General features: G+C 47.5%; 2 protein-coding genes across 2 annotated transcripts; both read left to right on the plus strand.

Annotated features, from left to right (window-relative positions):
• The first annotated feature begins 591 nt into the window (after positions 1-591).
• Positions 592-4842, plus strand: KNSTRN (kinetochore localized astrin (SPAG5) binding protein). The gene is made up of 8 exons (XM_066552435.1): positions 592-688; positions 1640-1772; positions 1917-1973; positions 2186-2273; positions 3347-3467; positions 3784-3836; positions 3964-4038; positions 4593-4842. Exons 1-8 carry the CDS (start codon positions 625-627, stop codon positions 4722-4724), a joined length of 723 nt encoding a protein of 240 aa, XP_066408532.1. The 5' UTR covers positions 592-624; the 3' UTR covers positions 4725-4842.
• Positions 4843-5051: 209 nt separating this feature from the next.
• On the plus strand, positions 5052-19776 carry IVD (isovaleryl-CoA dehydrogenase). The gene is made up of 12 exons (XM_066552434.1): positions 5052-5183; positions 8072-8161; positions 9411-9462; positions 12090-12259; positions 13684-13777; positions 14033-14169; positions 14690-14786; positions 15872-15965; positions 17082-17163; positions 17625-17729; positions 18365-18437; positions 18550-19776. Exons 1-12 carry the CDS (start codon positions 5052-5054, stop codon positions 18681-18683), a joined length of 1260 nt encoding a protein of 419 aa, XP_066408531.1. The 3' UTR covers positions 18684-19776.
• Positions 19777-24449: the final 4673 nt, after the last annotated feature.

The following is a 24449-nucleotide window of genomic DNA, read 5'->3' on the forward strand; positions in this document are numbered from 1 at the left end:
AGCCACCCTCAGGCTGGAACTGCAGCATCCTCCTCCAGGAGCTGCTCGCCTTTGCTATTGGGAGAGATTGCCCATCCATTAAGAAAACTATGTTAGCAAACACTGCAAAAAATGTCTTTAAGTCGGGAAACATTTCATACAGAAGGCTCATTTCACCTTGCAGCATTAGAGGACAATTTTAGTACCTCACACACCAACAGACCGGCACCCTTACAGCTTTTGACTCCTGCACGTCCGCACAGACGGCCACAAACCCCTTGATCTTCGGGCTTCGAGTGCCCAAACCACAGGGTGAGGCAGTGAGAAGCAGTGGGAAGCAGTGGAGGAAGGAAAGAAGGAAAGAAAGAAGGAAGGAAGGAACTGCGCTCCGCCTTTCCCTGAGGGCAGGAGCCTCGCGCGCGGCTGTTGCCCCCATAATGGCGGCCAACGCCTACCCTGACGGAGGGGGCGCGAGGCAGAAACGGCGCGAGCGAGAAGCGGCGCGAGCGCCCACGCCCTCAATCCCCGCCCCGTGCGCTCGCTGCCTGCGCCGCCCCCCCCCCCCCCGCCCCGCTCGCGCATGCTCGGACCCGCCCAACCGTCCCGCGCGCCCCTGTTTGAACTCCTGAGGGGAGCGCGGCCGCCATGGACGGGCGGCTCTCCCGCATCCCCGTGCACACCCGGCTCCACCGCCCCGAGCCGTCCGCAGGTGAGTGCGGGGCACGGACGGGCACCCGGGGGGCACGGCTGGCACGGCTGGCACGGCTGGCGGGGTTCGGCCGAGGGGTGCAGCGGAGCGCCGGCTTTAGGGTGCTCCATCGCTGCCTGGCTACGTGGTGGCTGTTCCAAAATCTAATTACAAGCTTTATTCCACTGTTTGGTCCCTGTTTAGGACTTAAGTTAACGCTCAGCCTGCTGTGTCTACCCTCCACCGGCTAAAGGCAGCGGCCCCTTGATGCGAAAGATGCTTCATTCGCAGTCTCTTACTTTTCTAAATATTTAAACGCTGCTTACAGCACTTTATAGCATTTTATAAGCGGAAGGCACCCAGGATTAGCGTTAAAAACATGGGCGCTGAGCTGTATCGGTGGAAACTCTGCGTTGCTCTAATGTAAATGTGCGCATGGGTATTTAATTTGAAAAATACTTAACTTGAGGGAGAAAAAGCAACTTCCTAAACTCACTGAGTGAACAAAGCTTTATATACTTAAACAGTTATGATTTAAGAGAAATAAACTCTACATAAAAAGCTAGTTTTCTACGTTATTTTAGTAGCTATTCACTCGTAGCAAAATATGGAGGTCTCTTAACAGAATTTCATGTGTGTTTGTTTTGCTTCCAGCATTGAACAACAACCTTGTGGCACGATGTCTGCTTGATGTTGAGACTTTCTTTATTGTGTATTATCATTTCAAGTTCTCATTAGTGCTAGCCTGGTGATTGTATTTTAACACTGTATACATCTGACCTGTTTCTGGCTTATTCTGGACCCTTGGTCCTGGGTAAAACTTGAAGTCTACTCTTAGTTACTTCTGCCTCTACTTCTATCTAGAAGTCTCCGTTCTAGCCAGATATAACTGCTTTACCTTAAAGGCTTAAGAGACCTTAAAGCAGGTTACTTCTAGTCTGTGGTGTTTTCACAGCTGTCTTTTTCTCACAGAATTGCAAATGAATTTTCTTTCGAAGAGAAAATTTGTCAGCACAACATCAGAGCCAGGGCTCAGCGTGGTTCCCAGTCTTCACTTTACCTCAAACGTTCCAGCAGACAGTGTCTTCAAGCCTGCAAACCAAGGGTAAATCAAAGCAAAATATTGATGGATTTATTTGGCAGATGTCCTAAAGATGGCTCATTTTGCACATTTTGTCAAACTAACAGCCTTGGTGATCTGCAAGAACATTGTAGTCTTCTGGTAATTTTATTTTATCTCTCTTTTAAGGTTGCCTAAGTCTGAGAAGAAAGTGGAACCAGTTTCAAAGAAGATAGTGGCAAGACGGTATGTGCCTCCCATCTCTGTTAGTTGTCCTTGTGCTGTGGTGTTCTCCTGTGAAGGCTGGTGATGAGCTCTCATCCATGTGCAGCTTTCCTGCCAAGTTTGCTAATTAAATCTGTTGGTCAGAACAAATGCTTAAAAAAGGTTAAAGGGAAATTAGGAGGTGTGCAACACTGGTATTTTTGCCCCTGAGTCTTTGTTCTTTAACTCCACAGCCCTCTCAGCAGATACCAACTAGAAGCAGAGCTGAAAAACAAGAATCAATTGGTGGAAACACTCAAACAACAATTAGCAAGAGCAGAGGTAAGGATAGGAGAGAAAAATAAATAAATTGTTGAGTAATTTCTGCATTCTGATCCATACAGAGTCATGTTAAGGATTGTCTTGCTTTTATTCTTGTCTTCATCAGAATGTCTTTGTATTCTTCTGGACAAGTTGTTTGAGTTGTTTGTATCTCCTGCTAGTTGTTTTCCCATCTGCTCAGCTCTGGAGAGGCCAAACTGGGAATATTTTGTCTGGTTCTGGGCTCCTGGTACAAAAGATATATGAATGTACTGGACAGAGTCCAAGAAAGGGCCACAGATGGACTGGAGGAAAGGCTGAGAGAGCTGGGACTGTTCAGGGACTTGTGTTTCAAACAGACCTGATTTTGTGGAATCAGGTTCAGAGTCAGAATTGGCACTTGATTATTCCCTGGCTCTCAGAGGTATCTCTAGGACATGCTTAGTACCACTTCTGTCACGCACAGGAGGCCCACCTGGCAACGTACAGCTGTAAAATCTCACTTTGTTTTCTAGTTCTCAATCTCTGGGATGATCATTCCTCTCATGTCACAGCTTGATTTTCTTAAGAGCCTCTGAGACTTCCTATGAAATGTTCCCAAAGCTTCTGACACTATGAGGCAGATCACCCTAATCCACATGCTTATTGATCATATTGGAGAATCGCATTCATCTTGGGAGGTTGATCAGCTTATCCAATTGCCTGGTAATATCTGGATAGTGTAGGGAATAATGCTGTGGCTTCAAGGCCTGACACACCCTTTTCTTCACAATGTTTATATGCTCCTTAGTGCATGCATTGTTTACATAAATGAGAGGGAGCACAAGAAAGGATAGAGTTGCCTAAAAGGAATTCGCCCATGATCAGATTTTTCTAGTAATTGCTCTGGTGTGTGGATGTAATAAATGTATTACTCCTGTCAAGAAGCAGGAGCAAGGACCTGCAACAGCCTCATTTGCTGTGGCGGTAGAGACAGAAGGCAATGTCTGATTCTTGGTGCCAAGTGCAGTACTGTGAATTTGTTTGTGTCAGTATTACTAAGGAGAAGAAAATCTCCTTGGGAACTTGCCTCACTTACAACCTGTGTTAACCAGGGCACTCTCAAGTTAAGGGAGTTAAAGAAGGAGAATGAGAGGCTGGTCCATGAGGTTGAGAAGCTCAAGAAAATTCAGGAGACTTGCATGACAATTTTAGAAAGCAGAAACATCAATCCTGGTAAGGAGTTTGCACTTTGCTTACATCCTGGTATTCCTTCTCCAGAATGTTTTTTTTTTTTTCCTTTTGTTGTGACTATTCATAAGAAATTTGGACTGTGCTTCCTTTTTTAAGGAATACTGCTGGAATTCCAGGGTTTGGGGGTTTTGGGGAGTTTTTTGTGGCTTAAGTGAAGAACTGCTTCCTGTAGTAAACCCTGGCCTGGATAAACTAACTTAGTATTTCTTGCTGTAGAAAGTCACTTTGAAAAGCTGTTTGTTCTCAGAGTTATGTGTATATTAGAGGTTCACTAATGCACCTCCTGAATTCCTTACAGGCAGCACCATAGAGGAGGAGAAAGAGATGCGTGCGTGCCGGGAAAAGACGACAGTAAGAAAAGCTTGAACTGGGCTTTGAGGGGTCTGTGTGCCCCCACCCTTCTCTCCTGATGCTCAAACAGCTGAGACTCACATTTATTTGCATCATATTAAAAGTCATTTTTCTTTTGACTCTTCAGATGCTAACTAGCATGGTCACAGAAGAATTGATGCTGTTTTGTCACAGAGCTGCACAAGAGAAGGAGATGCTTGAGGTAAGACTGACTCAACCTGGCAGTGAGCATCAGGCCCTCAGGGAGGTTATTTTGCCCCTCCCAATTCTCTTTTATTCCACATGAGCCAGATGAAAACCTGCGGTATTCCTCTTTTAATGTAAACACACTTGTTAAGGAAACTGTTACTCCCCTTTTAAATAGAGGTATCCACCAGCCTGGTTGTTATTCTGGAGGTCAGAAAATTGATTTGAATTGGAAACTGTTGCAGAGCAGTGACCCTGGCTAATGTCTGGGGAAACTGAGAAGTGTGCAAGCACAAGTGGCTTCAATAATTACCAATATAGAGACCAAAATAGTCATTAAATTTCAGTTCTGCAATTCTTAAGAAGACCTAGAGCTAAAATATAATTGTTATAGGAGATTTCCTATATTTTGGCCATAGATAAATTTACATTTTCCACAAACAATCAAGGTAAAAGAAATCCCAGGTTTATCTTAGTTTAGGAGGAAGAGCTCAGATGCTTTAGGACTTGGCTTTTCTGTTCCTTACTCTGGTGTTAGTACAAAGGTGCTGTGCACTGACTTCTCCACAGACAGCCATGGCCAAGTGGAAATCAGCACAAGAGGAGAACCAGCACGCCCTGGAGAAGCACTCCGACTTCCAAGCTCAAATTAAGGAATGGAAAACCAAACTTGAAGTGCTGGGGAAGCTCCTGGCAATGTGAGGCACGAGGATGGACTGGGATTTTTGCTCTTTCACCCCTAGTTCAGTGGTCCCTGTTTGTCAAGCCGGTTCCTGCGTTTGGTGATCCAAACGCCGAGCTGTGACTGCTCCCCGGCGGGGTAAGGACGGACGGGGGGCTGAGGTAGCAGCGATGGCCGGTCAGCCTTGTGTCGGGCGTTCGCCGCTCTGCTCCGGTGTCGGCTGTTCGTGGGTTTTAGTTCAATAAAGGTGCTCCAAGGACGTGCGCTCAGCCGCGGCCGCTCCGGGAGGCGGGCGCCGGGGCGGGGCGGGGCCGCGCCTGCGCGCGGGGCTGCGGCGGGGAGCGGCCATGGCGGCGGCGGTGCTGGGGCGCGCGGCGGGCGGGGCGCGGCGGTGGCGGGCGCTGGCGGTGCCGCGGCGCGGCGGCGCGGGGCTGGCGGTGGACGACACGGTGAACGGGCTGAGCGCCGAGCAGCGCCAGGTACGGCCGGGCCGCGCCGCGCCGCGCGCGGGGGTGTGGCGGGGCGGGCGGGCGCCGATTGGCCGCGGCCGGGTCGGGCCGCCCAATCCCCGCGCGAGTGGCGGGGGCGCGGCGCCCCCGGACACGCGGCCCGCGGCAGTGACCGGCCCGGCCCGGCCCGCGGCCTCGCCACGGAACGCCGCACTGCCTAAGGGAACGGCCCCGGCCTCCGCCTGCGGCTGTTGGATAGGCGATAATCGGCAGAAACGTGATCGTCAAAGGAACATTTCGGTGGGGTCGCGGCACATCCTCCCAAAAGGAGTGTTGCAGCTCTCCCAGCTTGCTCTCCTGCCCAGTGGGCCGCTTAAAGGTTTAGGGTAATTCTTGGAACTCGTTGCAGGCTGCAGCTCTTGCTGCAAGGGGCACGCAGGGGCAGCACATCTCTGTTCTGGTGACCAGTGAGGGGAACCAGGGAAGGGCAAGATCTGGGTCAGGGGAGGTTTAGGCTGGGTATTGGGAAAAGGTTCTTCCTCCAGAGAGTGGTCAGGCACTGAAACAGCTCCCCAGGGAATCATCATAGCCCTAAAGCTACCAGAGCTCAAGGAGCATTTGGACAACGCTCTCAGGCACAGGGTGAGATTGTTGGGGTTTCCTGTGCAGGGCTGGGAGTTGGACGTTTCTCTGAAAACACTGGGAAAAACAAGACTCTTACACTGTCTTTAGTGTTAGTGTGTAAGGCATTACTTTATTCTTGTCCAAGACATGTCTGTGTGGCTGACAAAATTCTGACCTCCACACAATCCCAAGACACAAAACTTTTTCACTTACACATATTTAGCAAACAAAAGTTTATTGGTTCTGAGTTGCATCATTCTCTTTATTAATTAGTGTTCTGTCCTCTATTGGTTATTGATTTCTCACTCTTCATGCTTATCTGGCTGACTTTCTTTAGTCCTTTTATCATTTTTTTCTCAAATTGGGAGTTTCCAGCCTTCTAGGCTTGAGTCTTATCTGTGTCTTTTGGTTGCTTCAACATGTCTTTGAAGGGCCATAAATTTAAGATCCCAGATGTCCAGTCTTCACCTTCCTTAGGCTTTATTTATTGGAGTTTTTCAGGATTAGTTTTAGCAAACCTAAGGTTTCAGTGATTTAATGATCAAAGTAAGTGTCTGTGAAAAAGGAACTTAACTAATGCTGACTACAAGTGGGCATGCTTACAATTAATTAAAACAGCTAATGAGACATTAGTTAGGAAAGTTATATAATTTCCAACAGACTGATGATCCTTGTGGGTCCCTTCCAGCTCAGAGTGTTCTATGATCCTTAGCTTTGCTGTGTTCTGTGTGCAGCACCAGCCAAGTGCTGACCATTCCAGATGTATTCCCTTCTGCCCCAGGGCTTGGAGTGAAGGGCAGTGTCTTCCCAGGACTGTTCCACACAGGCTCCTGCTAGTGAAACACTGGAGCTACAGCCTCACTTTCCAGACAATTCTGATGGTGCAAGCACATGGATGTGTAAAATAAACTTACTTGTTCTTCTTTCTTGCTGCAGAATTATTCCTTGCCACGATTGTGTTCGTGTTTATGGCCTTATCAGCTCAAACTGACATTTCTTTGTACTATTATATTCAGCAGATGTAAAAGAAGATGCAAAATATTCATCTTGTTCCTATCTGTCTGATGGAAAAGCTAAAAAGAAAAAAAACCATCAGAAATAATCTTCAGTAATATTAGTGAAATTGTGAATTAAAGGCAATATAACTGTTATAAACTGGGTTAGGATGTCAGGGCTGCCTGTCTGACTTCATCTTCAATCTCTAATTGATTAAGACTTTTTTTATTATGGTTTTAAGCTTGTCTTAATTTATTTTAATCTCTTTGCCCGAGTATAATGCAGTCAGCTTTGTCACAGTGGAAAGATATCTAATGTCTTTTGGGATTCTCTTTAGGTTTATAAATCTAGCAATGGAGAAAAAGCTTGTTTGCTAGTACTGGAATCCAGGGTCTGCGTGATTTTGGAAATGTAACATATCTTCTCAGTTGTAAAAAGGAGGATACTTAGGTTTTGGTGGTCAGAGAAAGACAGTGGAGTGTGGGCATATTCTGGTTTGTTGTTGCTGCCCCTTATACAGGTTCTGGTTTAACAGCTCAGGGTTTCAGTCTCTAAAACTGTTGCTTCATCAGAATTAATGTGTGGGAATAAAGAACCGAAAAGGAAAAAAAAAAAACATTGTTCAATATGACCATAAAATCAAGACCAAGTTTTTAAATCTTCCTGTTAAAAACATGTAAGATACTGTATACATTTTGTTAGTATGCTTATAGACTTCTGTAGCATACATGTAAGTGTTCAGAGTATAAAATTTAGAAAAATATTTTGAGATTTTAGCACTTGGATCAATGAACATTCCTGGCTCTATCAAATTTCCTCACTGTAGAAGGTAGTAAGGTAGGTAATGTAGTTCTAGTTTGACACACAAACATGTTTTAATTAGTATCCCTGCTTATTGCAGGCATCTGCACGCCATTAAATGTTGCTGTAAGCAGCTGTGGGATGGGTTAGCACATTATAAACTCAGTTCATCAGCTTCCAAAGTTCCCTGCCCAAAAATATGCCTGAAACCCCAGTGCAGGCAGGAGTTCAGGAGCATTCTCTCATGTCAGGGTACAGTTGAGGTTAAATGCTGAGAGGGACTAAAGTACATGAAGTGCTTTTTAAAAGACTAAAGAAATTACCCTCTGATGTGGTATTTCAGCCAGTTACCTGAACCATGGATTTCCTTATGGTCTTGTGCTTCTGGGTTTGGGATGCTGGAACGGCCTGGTGAGGGAATGTTGGCAGGACCAGGGGAAGATGACAATATATTGCTGAGATGTAATGGATGTGTTTTTCCTCCCCTCTTTTCCCAGCTTAGACAGACCATGACAAAGTTCTGTCAAGAGCATTTGGCTCCAAAGGCCCAGCAGATTGACCAGGAAAACGAATTCAAAGGCATGCGGGCAAGTATTTCATGTGTGGTTCTGAAAGCCTCTCTGGGCTTTGATCTCTGCCTTAGTCCAGACAATCCCAAGCCACACCACAGGCACATGTGCATTAACTTTTCAAACTTAAAAGCCACAGAGAAAACCTTTTTTTGATTTCCTGTTTTAGCATTTGTTACCAACTTTCAGCAACCTGGGGCAGAACCCAGAGATAATCATAATAGATTGATAATGGTCTCATTTGGATTCTTATCGTGGGATTCCTGCCTGTCTGTTCTGGCTCCTTCCCCAAGTGTGCTTTGTATGCTCCTGGCTCAGTCCCTTTCTTGGACATGAATTTCCTCTTCAGCTTTGCTGTGAAAATATTGTGTACAAATGCTGAAACTTGCCTTTCTAATAAACCCAACAAATGCTGTGCCACAGGGTGCTTTGATTGATGGAAATGAGAGATCTGACTATTGGTTTTTATAAGCTCCACAAGACTCAAAAAGCTCTCAACATCTGCCAGCATTTCCTAGAGCTCTGATGTTGACATTTCCAGGGCTATATGTGCAGCTTTGAAGTGAAGTGTATAAATTTAGCCGGGCATTCCAGATGTCATCCAGAGCTATTGTATGATACTTTTTGAAGTCTCTGATAATTATTGCTGGACACCAAGGCCAAGTGAGGAGCACTCACCTATGTGTCCACCACATAGCAGAGGAAAGAGGCAGCAGGGAGATGGCCCCACCAGGACACGTGTGGGCCTCCCTGGTGACAACATCCTTTGCTACTGCATTTTGTCATGGCTGTGGCATTCCCAATTTTTTAATCTCCCCCAAGTATGCTTACTTGGCTTTAGTTGCCAGCTCCTGTTTTACTGGAAGAGTTTTAAAGTGCCATAATTCATATTATGGCACTTTAGCTTCATATTTCCTGGGTTTTGGTAATGGATAGTTTATACTGTTACACAAAAATTTTCATTGGAGTGGGCAAAGAGTTAAATCTTAGGAGGTGTCCTTCCAGATTTAAATTTAGGCATGTGAATTTTCACTGAATTCCACAACCTCCTCCTGTGTGTAGCATAACTAGTGTCCTTAAATATGGGTGGTTCTCAGTTCTGAGGATAGAGCTGCCCCAGGGGAGGAACAGGAATTAGGGTTGTATTTGCCTCATTCTTGTGATAGCTCACAGATAAACAGATGTATCCAGTGAGCTACCTGGGGAAAGTAGTTATGCTGATGCCCAGGCTGCCAGTTTGTGCTGATTGCTTGTTCTATATTTGTAGGACTTTTGGAAGAAACTTGGAGAATTGGGAGTTCTGGGAATCACAGCCCCTGGTAAGTTTCTTTCGATCTTTTGCCTTCTGACAGGTGACACTTCAAACAAATGAGAGACCACTTAAACTCTCACTTTCCAGTTCACAACAGCCTTCCTTGTCTGTGATGTGGCATTCATTTTGTCCTATCTTTGTGTTTAAAAAAACTTTCTCAACTGTTTTTCTTTTTCTCTGACTTTAGATGCTTTTTCATTGTTAGACAAAATGCCTTTCACAATTTAAAAGCACTGCTCAGAAATGGTTTCTCCAGATGTAACATATGTAGCTCAAACGTATTTGTGCCTTTCTGATGTGAAGCAAGTTTTGAAGAATGAGAGCTAGAGATAAAAGTATCCCAGAACAAACATCCATCTGTAATGGGAGAAGTTAAAGGCTCTAAAATAATGCCCTGAAAAGCTGTGATAAGTAATGGGGAGTGACCACAGCCAACCAGTCGGAAAAAAATCAGGGGAAATCTTATTCAGCCTTGAGCAGGTTAGTGAAAAGTGTTGTGATGAGTGTTACAGATGAGTGTGATCGTGCTGAATGCACCAAGGCAGGGTAATGAGGAGAAGCCCTTAGTGGAGAAAAGCGGCTGATGGGGCCTTTCTTTCCCCATGGAAAAGTCTGTTTGCTGGATGTGGCTGTGCAAAGGCTCTGCAGAATCCAGCTGAATAGCAATGCGTCCGAATAATGCCTCTGCCTCGCTTTCAGTGCTGAAAGACTCTGCATTTCTGCTTTCTCTCTCTCCTCTTCCCCATTTACTGCTGCTCCTGTTTTTCCTCACTCTTACCTTCTTTCTTCTTTGATGTTGTGCCTGAGGCTTACAGCAGTTTCCCACACTATAAATAAGCCATCCCCTCACAAGTCCTGTCCTTCTTGATTTCCTCAAAGGTTTACCTCTCAAACCCTCCTATGCCCAGGATTTTTCACTTTATTTTGGATTGTAGAGTTGCGTGTTTCTTTATTGATGTTGGTTTTGTTGGAGGAGAGTGGGATTTAGGATGTAAAGATCATATGGAATCTTAGGAGGGTGTACACAATTAAATGGCATGTTTGGGTGCCAGTGCATCAAGTCTATTAAGGGAACATTTTGAATAACAGTGCTGTTTGATTTCTTCTTAAAACTAAGATAAGTGTGGTGTTTGTAACTTTCCATTTGTTTTATAAAGTGCAAAGTGAAGAAATGTAAATATATCGTGTCCATGAAATGATAATACAGGCATATCATGTACAAAGAGTAGCTTTGAAAGCACAGCATGATTGGAACACACCATGGTTTGTGTTATATGAGGAGATGTCCGGCAGGATCATTTTCCTCTTCCTCTTTCAGTGCAAAGCAATCCTGGATTTGTGCTGCACACAGTTACCTCACCTTTCTTGAGGCAAAAGCACCAAACCCAACCATTATATAGGAATTCATAAAAAACTCTCTTGTTTTGGCATACATGAGAAATTGTTAAGCCCATCTTTTATGATACTGACAGCAAACCCCTAAACCTGGGTTTGTGGTAGGGAGAGATTTTAGAGGATAAAGTGCCCTGCAGATAAAAGCAGGAGTCAAAATGAGGGACATGGGAGGAAAGGCTGAATGTGATGCCAGTGGCTGTGGTGTTAATTTGAGGAATCTGGGACAGCAGCCCCTTGGAGCTGTGCCCTTTGGTCACTCTGAGCACAGACAGAGATTTGCCCTTACCTTGTTGCTCTTGCTTGCAGCCTCCACGTTGATGACAAGTAAGTGCTCCAAACTTATCTCCCCAGCTGCTTCTTGGTATTCATGTCCTGTTGTAGTGCTTCTCTTAGCAGTACAACCACTTGCTTCCTACCTGGAGAACAAAGCTTTTAGGTTGGGAGGTGACTGTATTTGTGTGTCTATAAACATGTTTAGAGGGACGTGTGTGTATGTTTATGTAGGCTGTTGGCTCCTCAAGGCTGTTACCTATTTCTCAGCCTTCTCTTTTTACCTGCCATCTCTCTCCCTGTTCTACTGTGTGATTTTAATCTTTACTATTAGTTTTAGGCTCAACTCCATGTGCCTAGCTGGGGTCTCAGTGCTGCTCTGTCTCGCTTTATCCTCTCTTGAAATCTACGTGCTTGTCACTGACAAATTACATTTATGGATCATTCTCGTTCTCAGTTGGCCACTCATCAAAATTCTGGTGTCCTGCACATTTGTAGGCTTAGAAAAGTCCTTAGTGTCATATTTTTGAGCAGTTTGAGAATTTCTCATTTGTTTAGGGGCAAACATACATGGATTTTACAAACCTTCCCTGTGTTCCTTTGTTCTCACCTTAAGGAGGTTGCAACTTGGTGATTTAATCTTTGTGACAATACTAAGGTTGATAAGAAGGACTCATTATTACTCAATGTCAGTAACATGTTCAAGATGTGTCCTTGTGCGTGTTCTACGTATAAACTATGTTATATGAGTCAACTATGGATTATGCTGAAGACAAAATATCCCTGTGACTTTAAGATGAGAAAAATGAAATTCTGAAAGGATGGGGAAAGCCAGAAGTGCCCAGCTCAGGGATGGCAACAGTCAAACCCAGAAGCATTCTCAGTGTCTTGGATTTCATTGGAGACTGAGCCCAGCCCTGGGATCTTGTGCACGTGGTGGGTAACGTGAGCTTTTTGCTCTCCTCCCAGCGGAATACGGTGGCTCTGCCCTGGGGTACCTGGACCACGTGCTGGTGATGGAGGAGATCTCCCGAGCGTCAGCGTCCGTGGGGCTCAGTTACGGGGCCCACTCCAACCTGTGCATCAACCAGCTCGTGCGCAACGGCAACGAGGCCCAGAAGCACAAGTACCTGCCCAAGGTATGTGGCTGGAGGAGGGGCAGCACTGCAAAGCGTTTGGCTCCTGGCTCCAAGGATGGCATCTTTTAAGCACCAGCAGATTTCAGTGACCAAACGTTAGGAAATACTGAACGTGCCAAACTTGCCCTTCTCTGGCTTGTCAGTTTTTATCCTATGAATCCATATTGACCTCATCCCATGCCCATGTCCTTGTCTGCAGGCAGCACAGCCCAGCTCTCTGGAGCTGTGTTACTAAGGGAGGCTTTGAGGTGACACTAGAGAATATTCTTTCAAAGTCCCAAATCACTTTGAGATCTCTGAATGAAAGTCACTGCTTTCCTATTTTATATTCTCCATTTCTCACTGCCGAAATGCTTGGTTTGGCTGTTAATTAACTACATGTGAAACTTCATCATCACTTGGGGCAATTGATGTTGCAACTCAGAAGTGCATTAATTAGATTTCCGTTTTTAAATGCATATAAAAACAATGAGCACATTGAATCTCAGCTACTGAGATTATCAGTGAAATTATCAGCAGAAGAAACTTGATTTAAACAATATGCAAAGTACAGTGTCACTTCCTCAAAGCACTGTGCAGCCTGCAAATGTGTAACCCCAAATTGTCCTCCTTCCTCAGGTGTATTTTCATGCTTCATTCTCTGCCTTTCAATGAGATGTGAAGTCACTTCAGTTCTGACTTGTTTTGGCTCCTGACAGAGCACTTTAAATGTACTTAACTAGATTTGAGCACTTCATTGGGACTTCTGTAGCAATGCACTGATGGATTGAATTGGTTGAACATATTTTAAGCATTGAATCGTCTTTTTAAAAAAAAAGTAGAGATCAAAAGGAGGAGAAGATGGATGAAAGTACACAGGGAGGGAAAAAAAGGCAAGGAGAAAAGGGCAGGATGAAATAACAGTGAAGCAGAAGCAACAGCTCTGCCAGAGCCTGGTGTGAGCAGGCACAAGAGGAGGGTCCATCTGCTGTTGTGGGGTGATTGTGGGGGGACTGGCCCACGAGAAGATTGCAGAGAACTTTCCCATCCCTTTTCACCCCCTCATTGGCCTTCTGTGTTCACCAGCTCCTGTTTGTGTAAAAGGGCAGCAGAAAGCCCAGGCAGGAGCTGGGGACAGGCATATGGCTGCCTGCATGGTTCCTTGGCACCTTCCTCATGTGTTGTGCAAGCAGGGCTGTGCTTGTGTAGCTCAGACAGAGCTGAGTCACCCTTCTCATCCCTCTGGGATTTGGTTCTGTTCCTTCATGCAGTGCAAGGGAGCTCCTTGCTCGGGCTGTGTCGGGAACTGCAGCTCTTGTTTGAGTTCCTGCGGAGAACAGCGACTGTGGAGGTTCAGTGCAGGAAAACAGGCCAGGGGACTAAAGAGCGAACACAAACCATGCTGCTGGTCTTCATCTTTTGCTAATATTTGTCCTTTCTTCCAGCTAATCAGCGGGGAGCACATTGGAGCCTTAGCCATGAGCGAGCCAAATGCTGGCTCTGATGTTGTGTCCATGAAGCTGAAAGCAGACAAGAAAGGTAAAGCCTGTCCTGTGCTGCCCAGGGAGGTGCAGGAGGCCACATCCCTGCAGGTGTTCAAAGAACATTTGGCCATGGCACTCAGTGCTCTGGTCTGCTTCACAAGGTGGTGATGGGCCAAAGGTTGGACTCGATGATGATCTTGGAGGTCTTTTCCAACCTAAGTGATTCTGGGAAGCCTGTTAGGGAATAAATGGAGTGGGAAATACCAGCGTTGCTGTCATGAGCTAACAGATTTCATCTCTTGGCTTCCAGGAGACTTCTTTGTTTTGAATGGGAACAAATTCTGGATCACCAACGGGCCGGATGCGGATGTTCTCATTGTCTATGCTAAAACTGACATGAACGCTGTCCCAGCCTCCCAAGGCATCACTGCCTTCATCGTGGAGAGGGTAGGGTCAGTCATTCCCACAGGGTTTTAAAGCAGAATCCTTCACCTTAACAGCTTCATTTGGAAGTCAGCTGGTTTTCCTTCCATAGCTGCTAGCCTCTTCCTCAAAGACCAACTACTTTCTACCTTTCAGGCAGGAAAGGAACATTTAATAAAACAGAATCTGAGATCAGTAAACCTTCTGATGGACATAACTTCATTATTAGAACAGTTCAGTTCCAGGCAGAGCTTGCAACCCTTGCTGTAGGAGAGCCTGTGTTGGCAGCTGTCCAAATAACTTATTTGCTGTTTATGTGCATTAGAAAATGGGTGCACAGGGTTCGTATGTGTGTGTTTCTCTGTCTATTTGCTTTCTCTGCACTTGCACTTAGACCTGGTCTTGTTCTTAGGTCACTTTATCTCCCTCCTGGCACCCTACCCATGTTCCTGTGGTCAGGGGAATTTCACAGATCTCTCATGAGATTTTTTTAGTCTGTTGGAACTGAGATGTGAAATGTATTTTTACTGCTTTGACTTTGCAGGGAATGCCAGGTTTCAGGACAGCCCAGAAGCTGGATAAGCTGGGAATGAGAGGGTCTAATACCTGTGAATTGATCTTTGAAGACTGCAAGGTCCCTGGTGAGTTGGGTTCAAATCATGATAGTTTCCTATATTCTTGATCAGATAAATTGGATCACTAATTACACACATGTTCAGCCTGTGACCTGCAGGGCTTTGCAGATGCTTATCTCTCTCTGGCAGCCTCTGAGGGAGCTGATGGGACTGGAAAAGTGCAATCTGCTGGATTGCAGGGAGGGAGCACATAGTTTGTCAGGTCACTGCTCTTTCACCCTTACGGACCTAGTTCTTAACCACAGCTTCTCCAAAGCCTTGCTGAAGTTTCTCAAGAAACTTGTTTCCATTAGAGCTCCTGTCTTGTAGGGAGGTGAGCTACTTTGCCCTAAAGGTTTTTTTCACTGGAGACTTTCCAACAGGCTTTGTAACACTTCTGAGTTTTTTTGGGGCCAGGGCCTGAAAATGGACATCCTTTCCCCTGTTAGTTAGCACAACAGAGGCCTCTGTAATAGCCACTCGAATAACAAGTATTTGTTATTTTAGTGGCAATTTTTGTTGATAGAAAAATTCCAGCCTTTTTAGAGCAAATGGAGAAGATGTCTTATCATAAAAATCCTGATTGCAAATTTGCAGAGCAAGGAGCTCTCCTGCTCCCCATATACACCTTCAAAAACTAAAGTGGAAGAGTTTCAGCTGAAACCTAACATTTCTAACTGTGTTGGATCCCTCTACCCTGAAATCATAAAGGCCAGTGCCCCGGTGCTCTGATCATGTCCCAGGAGTCATCCACAGGGAACAGCATGTTCTTGTGGAAAGAGGATGATGACATGGAGAAGCACATCACTGCAGTGTTGGCAGTTAATGCATTTGGCACTCTGGCCATTAATGCTTCTTCTAATCTTTGGCTTTGGAAGCTGAAACAGTTTTTTTCCAGGAAATTTTTTAGGCTATTCAGTCATTTTTCATAGAATCCCAGGATGGTTTGGGCTGGAAGGAGCCTTAAGCTCATCCAGTCCCACCCCCTGCCGTGGGCAGGGACACCTTCCACTGGCCCAGGTTGCTCCTCTCCCCAGTGAACACAGGCCCTCAGTGAGCAGCTTGTCTAAGTTTTTCACATAAATAAATCACTTTTCCTTTGCTCTTTGCAGCTGAAAATGTCTTGGGGACACTGAGCAAAGGAGTCTATGTTCTGATGAGTGGATTGGATCTGGAGAGGCTCGTGCTGTCTGGAGGCCCCCTGGGGTAAGGGATTGTCATCTTTTATAGGTTGTAAGGCCAGAAGGGTCCTTGGTGATTGCCAAACCTGGTGGGGATCCCTTGGGGCCTGGATGGATCCTGGATGGAGAATTAGGTTACTGGGGCAGCAGAAGAGAAGAGGCTGGGTCAGATGGAAGGAAGCAAGGTGTGAGGAGGTGCCATGGCTGCTGTGTGTCCCAGTCAAAACCAGCACTGAACTCCAGCACCAGCACAGCTGCCTGACTAGACTCTCCTGAAGGTGCTCAGGGCCTTCCCAGCAGCCACTGCTCACTCAAATGTGCTCTGAGCTCTCATCTGTGAGCTCTCAGCTCCTCATGCAGTGATTTTCCAATTTGAAAGCATCTCTGTGGAGCCCCATGTGAGGGACAAGGGATGAGAGAAGCAATGCCAGAAAGAATGTTTGCAAGTCTGCCTGCCAGTGTCCACTGATCCTCAAGAGCAGGCTTTGGAAATTATCAGTCTTGATAAAAAAAATTTCCAGAGGTATAAATCTGCTTCAGTCCCCAGTTGCTGGCTTGTGTATCCTTGTGTTATTACTCAGGGAATAACCAGCACATTTGTGTTATCAATTCCTTAGAATCTAACACACTATCCAGAGATTCACAAACTGGTTCGTTCTTCATTTATTCAATCCTTAAGCTCCCTTGTAATTATTGGCACCCCACAGTCCTTTTGTCCTCCTGAGTGGTCTCTCTGGGCTAATCCTCTTGTGGAAAGATCAACTTCCACAAAGCATGAGGAGGATTTTTTCCCCTCCTTGTTCTTACCTGTGCTTTTTTTTTATGGTATTGACTGTTATTCCTTGAGTTGAGGAACTCTGGAGGTAAGAGGAGCACAAACTGGTTGTGGTTTTGAGAAAGCTCTTCAAATCTCAGTCCCCTGAATTAAAAGGTCAGACCTTCCCACAAGATGTCCCAAATGAGCACTGGGGAGAAATATGGGACCTATGGATTTCATTCTTGGTCTTGTTTGAGTGGAGCTGTAGGAAGACAGCAGGATATCACTTCAGCTCTGAGAACCTTTTTGCCTTGGGTTACATTTCCAAAGTTAAATCATTATTAATTAATAGTTCCACTGTTTCCCTTTTCCCTCTCCTCTTAGGCTCATGCAAGCTGTTCTTGACCACGCAATTCCATACCTGCATGTCAGAGAAGCATTTGGACAGAAAATTGGTCACTTCCAGGTGAGGCAGAAAAGGAATTTTTGTCCTCTTCTCTCTTTAAAACTGAGAAGACTGAGACTTTGCTGTGGTGGGGGCTTTGCATGGGAGAAGGTGACCTGATATTTATGCTGGGGCTGCATTATGTGATAATGAGCAGCCTGGGCTAGTGTAAGGCTCCTGCTCATGGCAAGGAGATGGAATTGGATGAACTTTAAGGTCCCTTCCAACTCAAGGAATCCTGAGATTCTATGATGTGGTGAGAAGGTGGAAAGACCTCTGAGCCTGCTCCCCTGAGGTCGCTGTTGGTGGGTGAGGGACTGTAGCTGATATCTAGGGGTCTGTGGCTTAGCAGAACCTCCAGCTCCCTCATCTGCTGGGTCCATGTCTCCTCCTCCTGTGTCTAGTTCCTCTGAGGTATTTTGGGGAATGGGTGGTTCCCCTCACCCCTGTTAATTAATGTCCCTTGTCTTTGGGCCGTGCAGCTCATGCAGGGCAAGATGGCAGACATGTACACGCGGCTCATGGCCTGCCGGCAGTACGTCTACAACGTGGCCAAAGCCTGTGACCAGGGCCACTTCAATGCCAAGGTGAGCTCAACTCCTACCTGGGCTGAGTGTTCTGGGGCAATTCCTCCAGTCCCAGAGCCTCAGCTGGGGGGAGCCTCTGTACAACGAGTCCCCACAGCCCAAAGGATCTTTTTTTCACACCCAAAATACCTTTTTCCACTCACAAATTAAAAGCAAACCTCCTTTTACAAGGCAGGAGATTTAGCAGCATCAATAGATGTTTATTGGAAGCCCAGACTGTCCTGCTTGTTGTAAGGGCTGTAGCAGTTGTTAGAGGTGTTGTCACCTCCACCTGTCACCATGCCTCTGTTGGAGGAGGATGTTGAGTGTTTAACAGTGGGAGCACAGATCTCTGCATCCCAAAGCAAATCATGCTGGTCTTCTGGGGGATTGATGGGCCTTTGTGAGAGAGCCATCTTCTCTGGTGCACTTTTTATCTTTTTCTTCTTCTGTCTTCATGTGGCCTTTGCAGACCTGCTGTGAGTGTTCTATAGTAATAGGGACACTACTGGGGCTCCCTGTCCCTGTGCTTTGTATTCAAGTAGTTCAGGGTTCTTGGCAGGTGTCTGTAGAGTGATGGCAGCATGAGGGCAGCACAGGGACTGGAGATGGGCAGGTGACACTTTTCCTGACTGTCCCTTTTGACTGTCCCGTAGGACTGCGCCGGAGTGATCCTGTACTCAGCAGAGTGTGCGACACAGGTGGCCCTGGATGGGATCCAGTGCCTGGGTGAGTCACTGATGGCTGGACAGAGCCAAGCACAGTGCAAGAGCATTTCCCTCTGCTGTCCCACCCTGAAATCAGGGACAAGGAGTGACTTGTGGCTTTTTTTGTGTGGCAGGTGGGAACGGTTACATCAATGACTACCCCATGGGGCGCTTCCTGCGCGATGCCAAACTCTACGAGATCGGGGCGGGCACCAGCGAGGTGCGCAGGCTCGTCATCGGCAGGGCCTTCAACGCCACCTTCAAGTAATGCCACCACTACAGAGGCAGCACCACGACCACCATGAGGCCTTGACTGTGAGGCTGGAGCGCACAACTCGGCTTCTTCCTGCCTGCCATTCCAGCTTTGTCACTTGTGGAGTCCCCTCTGCCTGCTCTGGGAACAGATGCTGCTGGATTGGGCTTGGACAAAACGAATCAGAGGGTACATGGAAGAAGAAGTGTTTTTTCTTTTTTGTGATCATCCTGATTCATGGTGTTCATGAGCTGTTGATTCTCAGTTTTGCAAGGCAGACTTTCATCCCCCCCACCAGGCAGGCTGGCAAGGGGTGTGCAGCCACTGCACACAGAAAGTCAACCCAAACCCACCAACATGGACAATGAGGGAACAACTTTGTTCTTACCAAAAAGCCCTGAGTGCCATTAAACAGTTAGAATTTAGCATATTGCCATTGGAAGGTGAAACTTCTACTGAGACCTTCCAATGGGACTATACCTTCCATTATGGGAACCTGACACCAACTATATTGAGGGGTTGTTCTCATGAACGCTTAAAGTCATCTGTGCACAAGCAGCGTTTTAGGTGCTGATTCCTAAAACCTCCTTAAATCCCATGTGTGTTGCTTTGCAGAATTCCTTTCCTATTTGCAGCTTTCCTATTTGCAGCTTTCCTATTCTGGCTGCTTCTGGAGTTATTTGGGTCCAGGCCCAAGTCCTTGCTGTGCTGACTGACTGCTCCCACCTGGTCATGCTCTCAGAGTCGTCACCATCCGTCACTCTGGGGACAAGTTAACACATCAGAGCTGTGTTGTGACATCTGTGAATGAAGCAGGCAGAAAGAGCTGATTTCTTTGGGGTTTGGTTCCCTCTGAAGGTTGTTGTCTTGGCCAAGCCTGTCCTCACACTCCAAACTGTGGGCAGCTGAGCAATGTGTTTGTGAGTGATCTCAGTGCATCTTGTATCCAGCAAATCGGGGCTTATCCAGCTTTATAAAGGAAATTGTCCAGCATCCTGCCAGCCTTTAAGTGTGAATCACAAATGGAAATGGGCTGCTGGAAATGTGATTGAACAGTTAATTAAACCGTTGCCATGTAGGCAGCTCCCAGCAGTTTTAACAAAACTCACCTTCAGCTGTGTGTATTTCTTTGGTTATAGTTGACTCTTGTCTATACCAGGTGACAGTAGACTAGAATTTTAAAATGCCACAGATTGAAGACCATTCACTTCTCTGGATTGCCAGGTAGGTCACCAAGAGTTTATAAAAGTCACAAAGAGTCAGAAAGAGCTTCTGAAGTCCTGGTGGTAGCACCTTCCTCCAAAGCTTCATATTTATTCAGCCTCAGTGGGTGGCTGTCGCTCAGGAAGTGTCCCAGGGTTTAATTTTCAGCCTAAATCTCTGGATAGAGGGTGGACAGAGGTGCTTTGTCAGGAATATTTTGTTGACCTGCATCTGAAAATGCTGTGGAAGTGAATCTTGAGGTGTACTTCATACAGGAGATACTCAGTGCATTGGTGTCCACAGATGTAAGAATTTAGTTATGTGACCAGACATTTATGTTTTGTCACAAAATTAATCTTGGACCACTGTTAAGATGCATTCCTGCCAGAGGAGCTTTTCTAGGAAGTGTCAGAGCCTTGACAGGATGGTGTGAGATTCAGATTGTTAAAATTAGGTTTTCTAAGGTGGAAGGAACCCAGAGATTTTTAAACCTGTCCTTCAGCATTGGAGAGGTCTGGTTTTAATACACATAATAAATAATACCTTCACTTTCCAGGCTGATCAGCACCTTGGAGTTGAAGGTAAAATGAATCAATATCTAACAGATCTTGGGACAGGGGCAGGGACAGATTCATAAATCCTCAGCAGGGTTGTTTTATTCAAATCTCACTCCCTTCCACAGCAGCTGCCTTGGGAAAGGGATGGGAGAGCTTTTTTGGGGAAAAGAGGGTTAATCTTTATACTATACTAATAAAATAAGCTTTTGCTGTGGCCTGTGCTCTTGGGGGGGGGGCTCAGCAGAGGGGAAGTGAAGGCTCTGCTACCCACCAAAGCACATCCAGGCTGGCAGCAGCAACAGCCACAGTGTTGCTTTCCCTGCCTATCCTTCTGTCTTCCCAGCCACAGCTTTTTCCCATAATTCTCATTTAAAATAAATACATTTACAGAGATCATGCAGGCTGTGCTTTAGCTCCTCTGGAGAGCAGCAGAGCTTACAGGGAAAACACAGGGGGCTGTGCTGCTGGATATCATCTGAATGGTTTCTGCTGTTGGTATGTGATGGAAATTGCCCTGGCCTGACAGCCTTTGGCTGGTGGCAGGGCTGGATGTGCTGCATCTTCCCTGTTTTTCAAGATCTTTGCCCTGTTTGCAGCTGGCTGGCTGCTGAGCAGAGAAGGCATGGAGAGCAGTGGGGGGAATTATTCATGAAGATATGCAGTGGGTTGACCCTGGCTGGGTGCCAGGCCCCCACCAAAGCTTATCACTGCCCTCCACAGCTGGACAGGGAGAGAAAATATAACAGAGGTTCACGGGTTGAGATAAGGATTGGGAGAGATCCCTCACCCAAAACTGTCAGGCAAAACTGACTCGAATTAGAGATGTTAATTGAATTTATTACTAACAAAATCAGAGCACGATAATGAGAGGTTAAAAAAAAACCTCAAAAACATCTTCCCTCCTTCCCTTCTCTAAGTCCTCCCCCCACAGCAGCGCAGGGAGACGGAAGTGGTGGTTACAGTCAGTTCATCACAAGTTGTTTCTGCTACCGCTCAGGGAGAGGAGTCCTTCCCGTGCTCCAGCTTGGGGTCCCTCCCACGGCAGACAGCTCTCCATGAACTTCTCCAATGTGAGTCTATCCCATGGGCAGCAGCTCTCCATGTACTGCTGAATCGTGGGTCATTCTTCCACAGAAGAATGGGGTCAGTCCTTCAGACTCAGCCTGCTCCGAGGTGGATCCCCCACAGGTTCACAAGTCCTACCAGGAAACCTGCTCCAGCGTGGGCTGCTCTCTCCATGGCTCTGCAGGTCCCTGACAGGCATGGCTTTCCTGCAGGTTCACAGCCTCTTCTCAGGCACCCCCCTGCTCCAGTGTGGGGTCTGCCACAGGCTGCAGGTGCATCTCTACACACCCATGGCCCTCTGTGGGCTGCAGGGGGACAACCTGCTGCACCATGCTCTGTACCACAGGCTGTAGGGGAATCTCAGCTTGCACCTGGAGCAGCTCCTGCCCCTCCTTCTGCACCACACCTTGCTGTCTGCAGGGCAGCTCCTCTCACACATTCTCACCCTACTGCTATCTAGACCCAATTCTATCTGCCTAATAAGTTTCTTCTTCTTAAAATGTCATCTCAGAGGTGTCACCAACATTCCTGATTGGCTCAGCCTTGGCACATCCATCTTGGAGCTGCCTGGAATGGGCTCTGCTGGACATGGGGAAACCTCCCGGCAGCTTCTCACAGAAGCCACCCCTGTAGCCCTCTGGCTACCAAAACCTGGCCATGCAAATCCAGTACAAGGTGACAGAGTTTAGTTCAGCAGTGTGGGATTTGGAATGAGGTTCAGTTAGTGACAGGAAAAGAGGGCATAGCCTCAAGCTGTACCGGGGAAGTTCAGGTGGGATATAAAGGAGAGTTTCTTTACAGAAAGAGTGGTTAGGCACTGAAAGGGGCTGTCCAGGTAGGTGGTGGAGTCTCCATCCCTGGAGGTGTTCAAGGAATGACTGGACATGGTACTCAGTGCTCTGGGCTGGGTGACAAGGTGGGGGTCAGGCACAGGTTGGACTTGGTGATCAGCTTGTGGTAGAAAAGCTGGGCTCACACTGAGCTGGGGCACTGCCAGTGTTTGATCCAGAAACTCAAGGGAAAAGTGGAGGGAAGAGGGGCTTGGACATCTCCAGTGTTCTGCCTCATGCTTCCCAGGCCAGAAGGGACCACATATTCCAGTTTTGGACAGAGCTTGAATTTAAACAGAGGCTGTGTTTGGGGGGACTGCCCACAGTGTGAGGGACCTGTTTGCTTTATGCACACACAAGGAACATGGTGTTAAAATCAGTTTGTGAGGTAAAACTGCTGCACAGGGTCTGTGGGGCCAGCTGGGCTTACGGCCCCTTTGCCCCGGGAGCCATGGCCCCGTCATGGGGCTGGGCTGTGGTTAAAGCAAATCTTGCCTTGTCAAGAGAGGTCAAACCGCACCAAGAGGTACAGGATGTGGGAGAGGAACTCGTGTTTGCACAGCACCTCAGGCAAGGCAGTGGCTCTCCCCAGTCCTCCACAGGGACCTGGCTACAGTGGTTTACCTCCCAAAAACGATGTCCTGAGCCCCGCTGGGGCTGCCAGATGGGATTCCCAGCCTACTGCATTGCTGTGGGACCACTGTCTCCCTCTCAGCAGCTCCCTGGGGAGCCCCTCTGTCCCCTGCTCTGTCCCACTGCCTGTCCCTCCTGCTTTCTGGGCAGTGGGGAGTGCGTGTGCTTGTGCATATGCGTGACAGAGGATGTGGTTTCTTGCCTGTGGAGCTGGTCCATGAGCAGAAGGGAGGCTTTGGTAACCTGTGGGAAGGATGATGTTTCCCTCCCGTGCTGGGCTTTGAGCAATTTCAGTACAGGGTGACACATAACAAAAGTGTCATTGCATCCTGATTTCACTGTACAGAGATGTGCTGAAGCCAAGCCCTACGGTGATGCTCCATCCCTGTTCACGAGCCTCCCTCCTGCTCCTGCCTCCCTCCTGCAGCCCAGCACGATGTGTTATTCAAAATCCCTGTGTGTTTAGATTCCCACTCGCCTCAGCCTCCCCGGGGCTCCGGGCAGCACTCGCTGCGGTTCAACGCCGCTGCCGGAGCAGGGACCTGCTGCTGTGTCACCTCCGTGCTGCTCATGTGGGTGATGAGTCGGTTTCTTTCCCAGGCTGGAGTGAGAGCCCACGGAGCCACACGTATCCGCTGTCACGGATGCAGGCAGAGAGGACGCGATCCCTGCATCCCAGCCGCTCTGTCCCTGCGTCTTGGCCGGCAGCTGCCCGCTCCTCCCGCACAGCTGTGCCGGCCACGCTCCCTTCGCAGCGAGGCACCCGCTCCTCCCAGCCACGGCACCGCAGGAAGATTAGAAAGAGATTTCTTTTCAATCTATACAAGAATTCACAACTGTGAAGGGGAGACAAAAACATTCTTGAGCCGAGGGCACAATATTGTGCGAGGGAGGCCCGGGGGGGCAGCGGGATTACTGTAGCGCAGCCCAGGGTCGCCCCGCTTGCACCTGCTGTTTGCTGAAAGGCTGATGCTGAGCAACAAGCAGCTGATGCTGAGGCCCAGTTGTCAGCCTGAATGGGGGAAAAAAGGCTGGAGCAGCGTGCTCGCCAAAGGGAAATGGCAGGCGGCCCAGTGCCAGCGGGAGGAGGGAGCCGCCGGGGGGGGGACGGCAGCCGGCTCCCCCTTGGCACGTGGAGCTCCGGGCAGAGCCGGAGGTGTGGGTCTGCCTGAGGAGCTGTCATTCCAAAGGAATCCAGGAGAAAGGGGATGATCCTGAACCTCTGAAGAGGCTGAGGAGGTCGGGAGCATGAGCTCTCCCCAAAGCACCCTGCTGGCTGCAGCGCTAATCTGCCACAATGGGCAGGAGACGGGTGTCCCCACCAAACCCGAAACTGAAGCAGCGCTGCTGCAGAGCACCCTGCCCTTGGCCACTGCTGTTCCCCAGGAAGGAGGAAAGGTACTTTTCAGGAAGAATTCCTTCATGGAAAGGGCTGTCCAGAATTGTAATGGGCTCCCCATGGAAGTGGTGGAGTCAGCATCCCTGTAGGTGTT

This window comes from Molothrus aeneus, chromosome 6, assembly GCF_037042795.1.
Source record: "Molothrus aeneus isolate 106 chromosome 6, BPBGC_Maene_1.0, whole genome shotgun sequence".
NCBI classification, from domain to species: domain Eukaryota; kingdom Metazoa; phylum Chordata; class Aves; order Passeriformes; family Icteridae; genus Molothrus; species Molothrus aeneus.

Bases quoted from the DNA above. Each gene is read 5' to 3' on its own strand.
- KNSTRN (XM_066552435.1), top strand. From the start codon at position 625: ATGGACGGGCGGCTCTCCCGCATCCCCGTGCACACCCGGCTCCACCGC. The intron at 689-1,639 runs GTGAGTGCGGGG...TTTTTCTCACAG, and splicing joins CCGCCCCGAGCCGTCCGCAG to AATTGCAAATGAATTTTCTT. The intron at 2,274-3,346 runs GTAAGGATAGGA...TGTGTTAACCAG, and splicing joins AACAATTAGCAAGAGCAGAG to GGCACTCTCAAGTTAAGGGA.
- IVD (XM_066552434.1), top strand. From the start codon at position 5,052: ATGGCGGCGGCGGTGCTGGGGCGCGCGGCGGGCGGGGCGCGGCGGTGG. The intron at 13,778-14,032 runs GTAAAGCCTGTC...CTTGGCTTCCAG, and splicing joins GCTGAAAGCAGACAAGAAAG to GAGACTTCTTTGTTTTGAAT. The intron at 17,730-18,364 runs GTGAGCTCAACT...ACTGTCCCGTAG, and splicing joins AGGGCCACTTCAATGCCAAG to GACTGCGCCGGAGTGATCCT.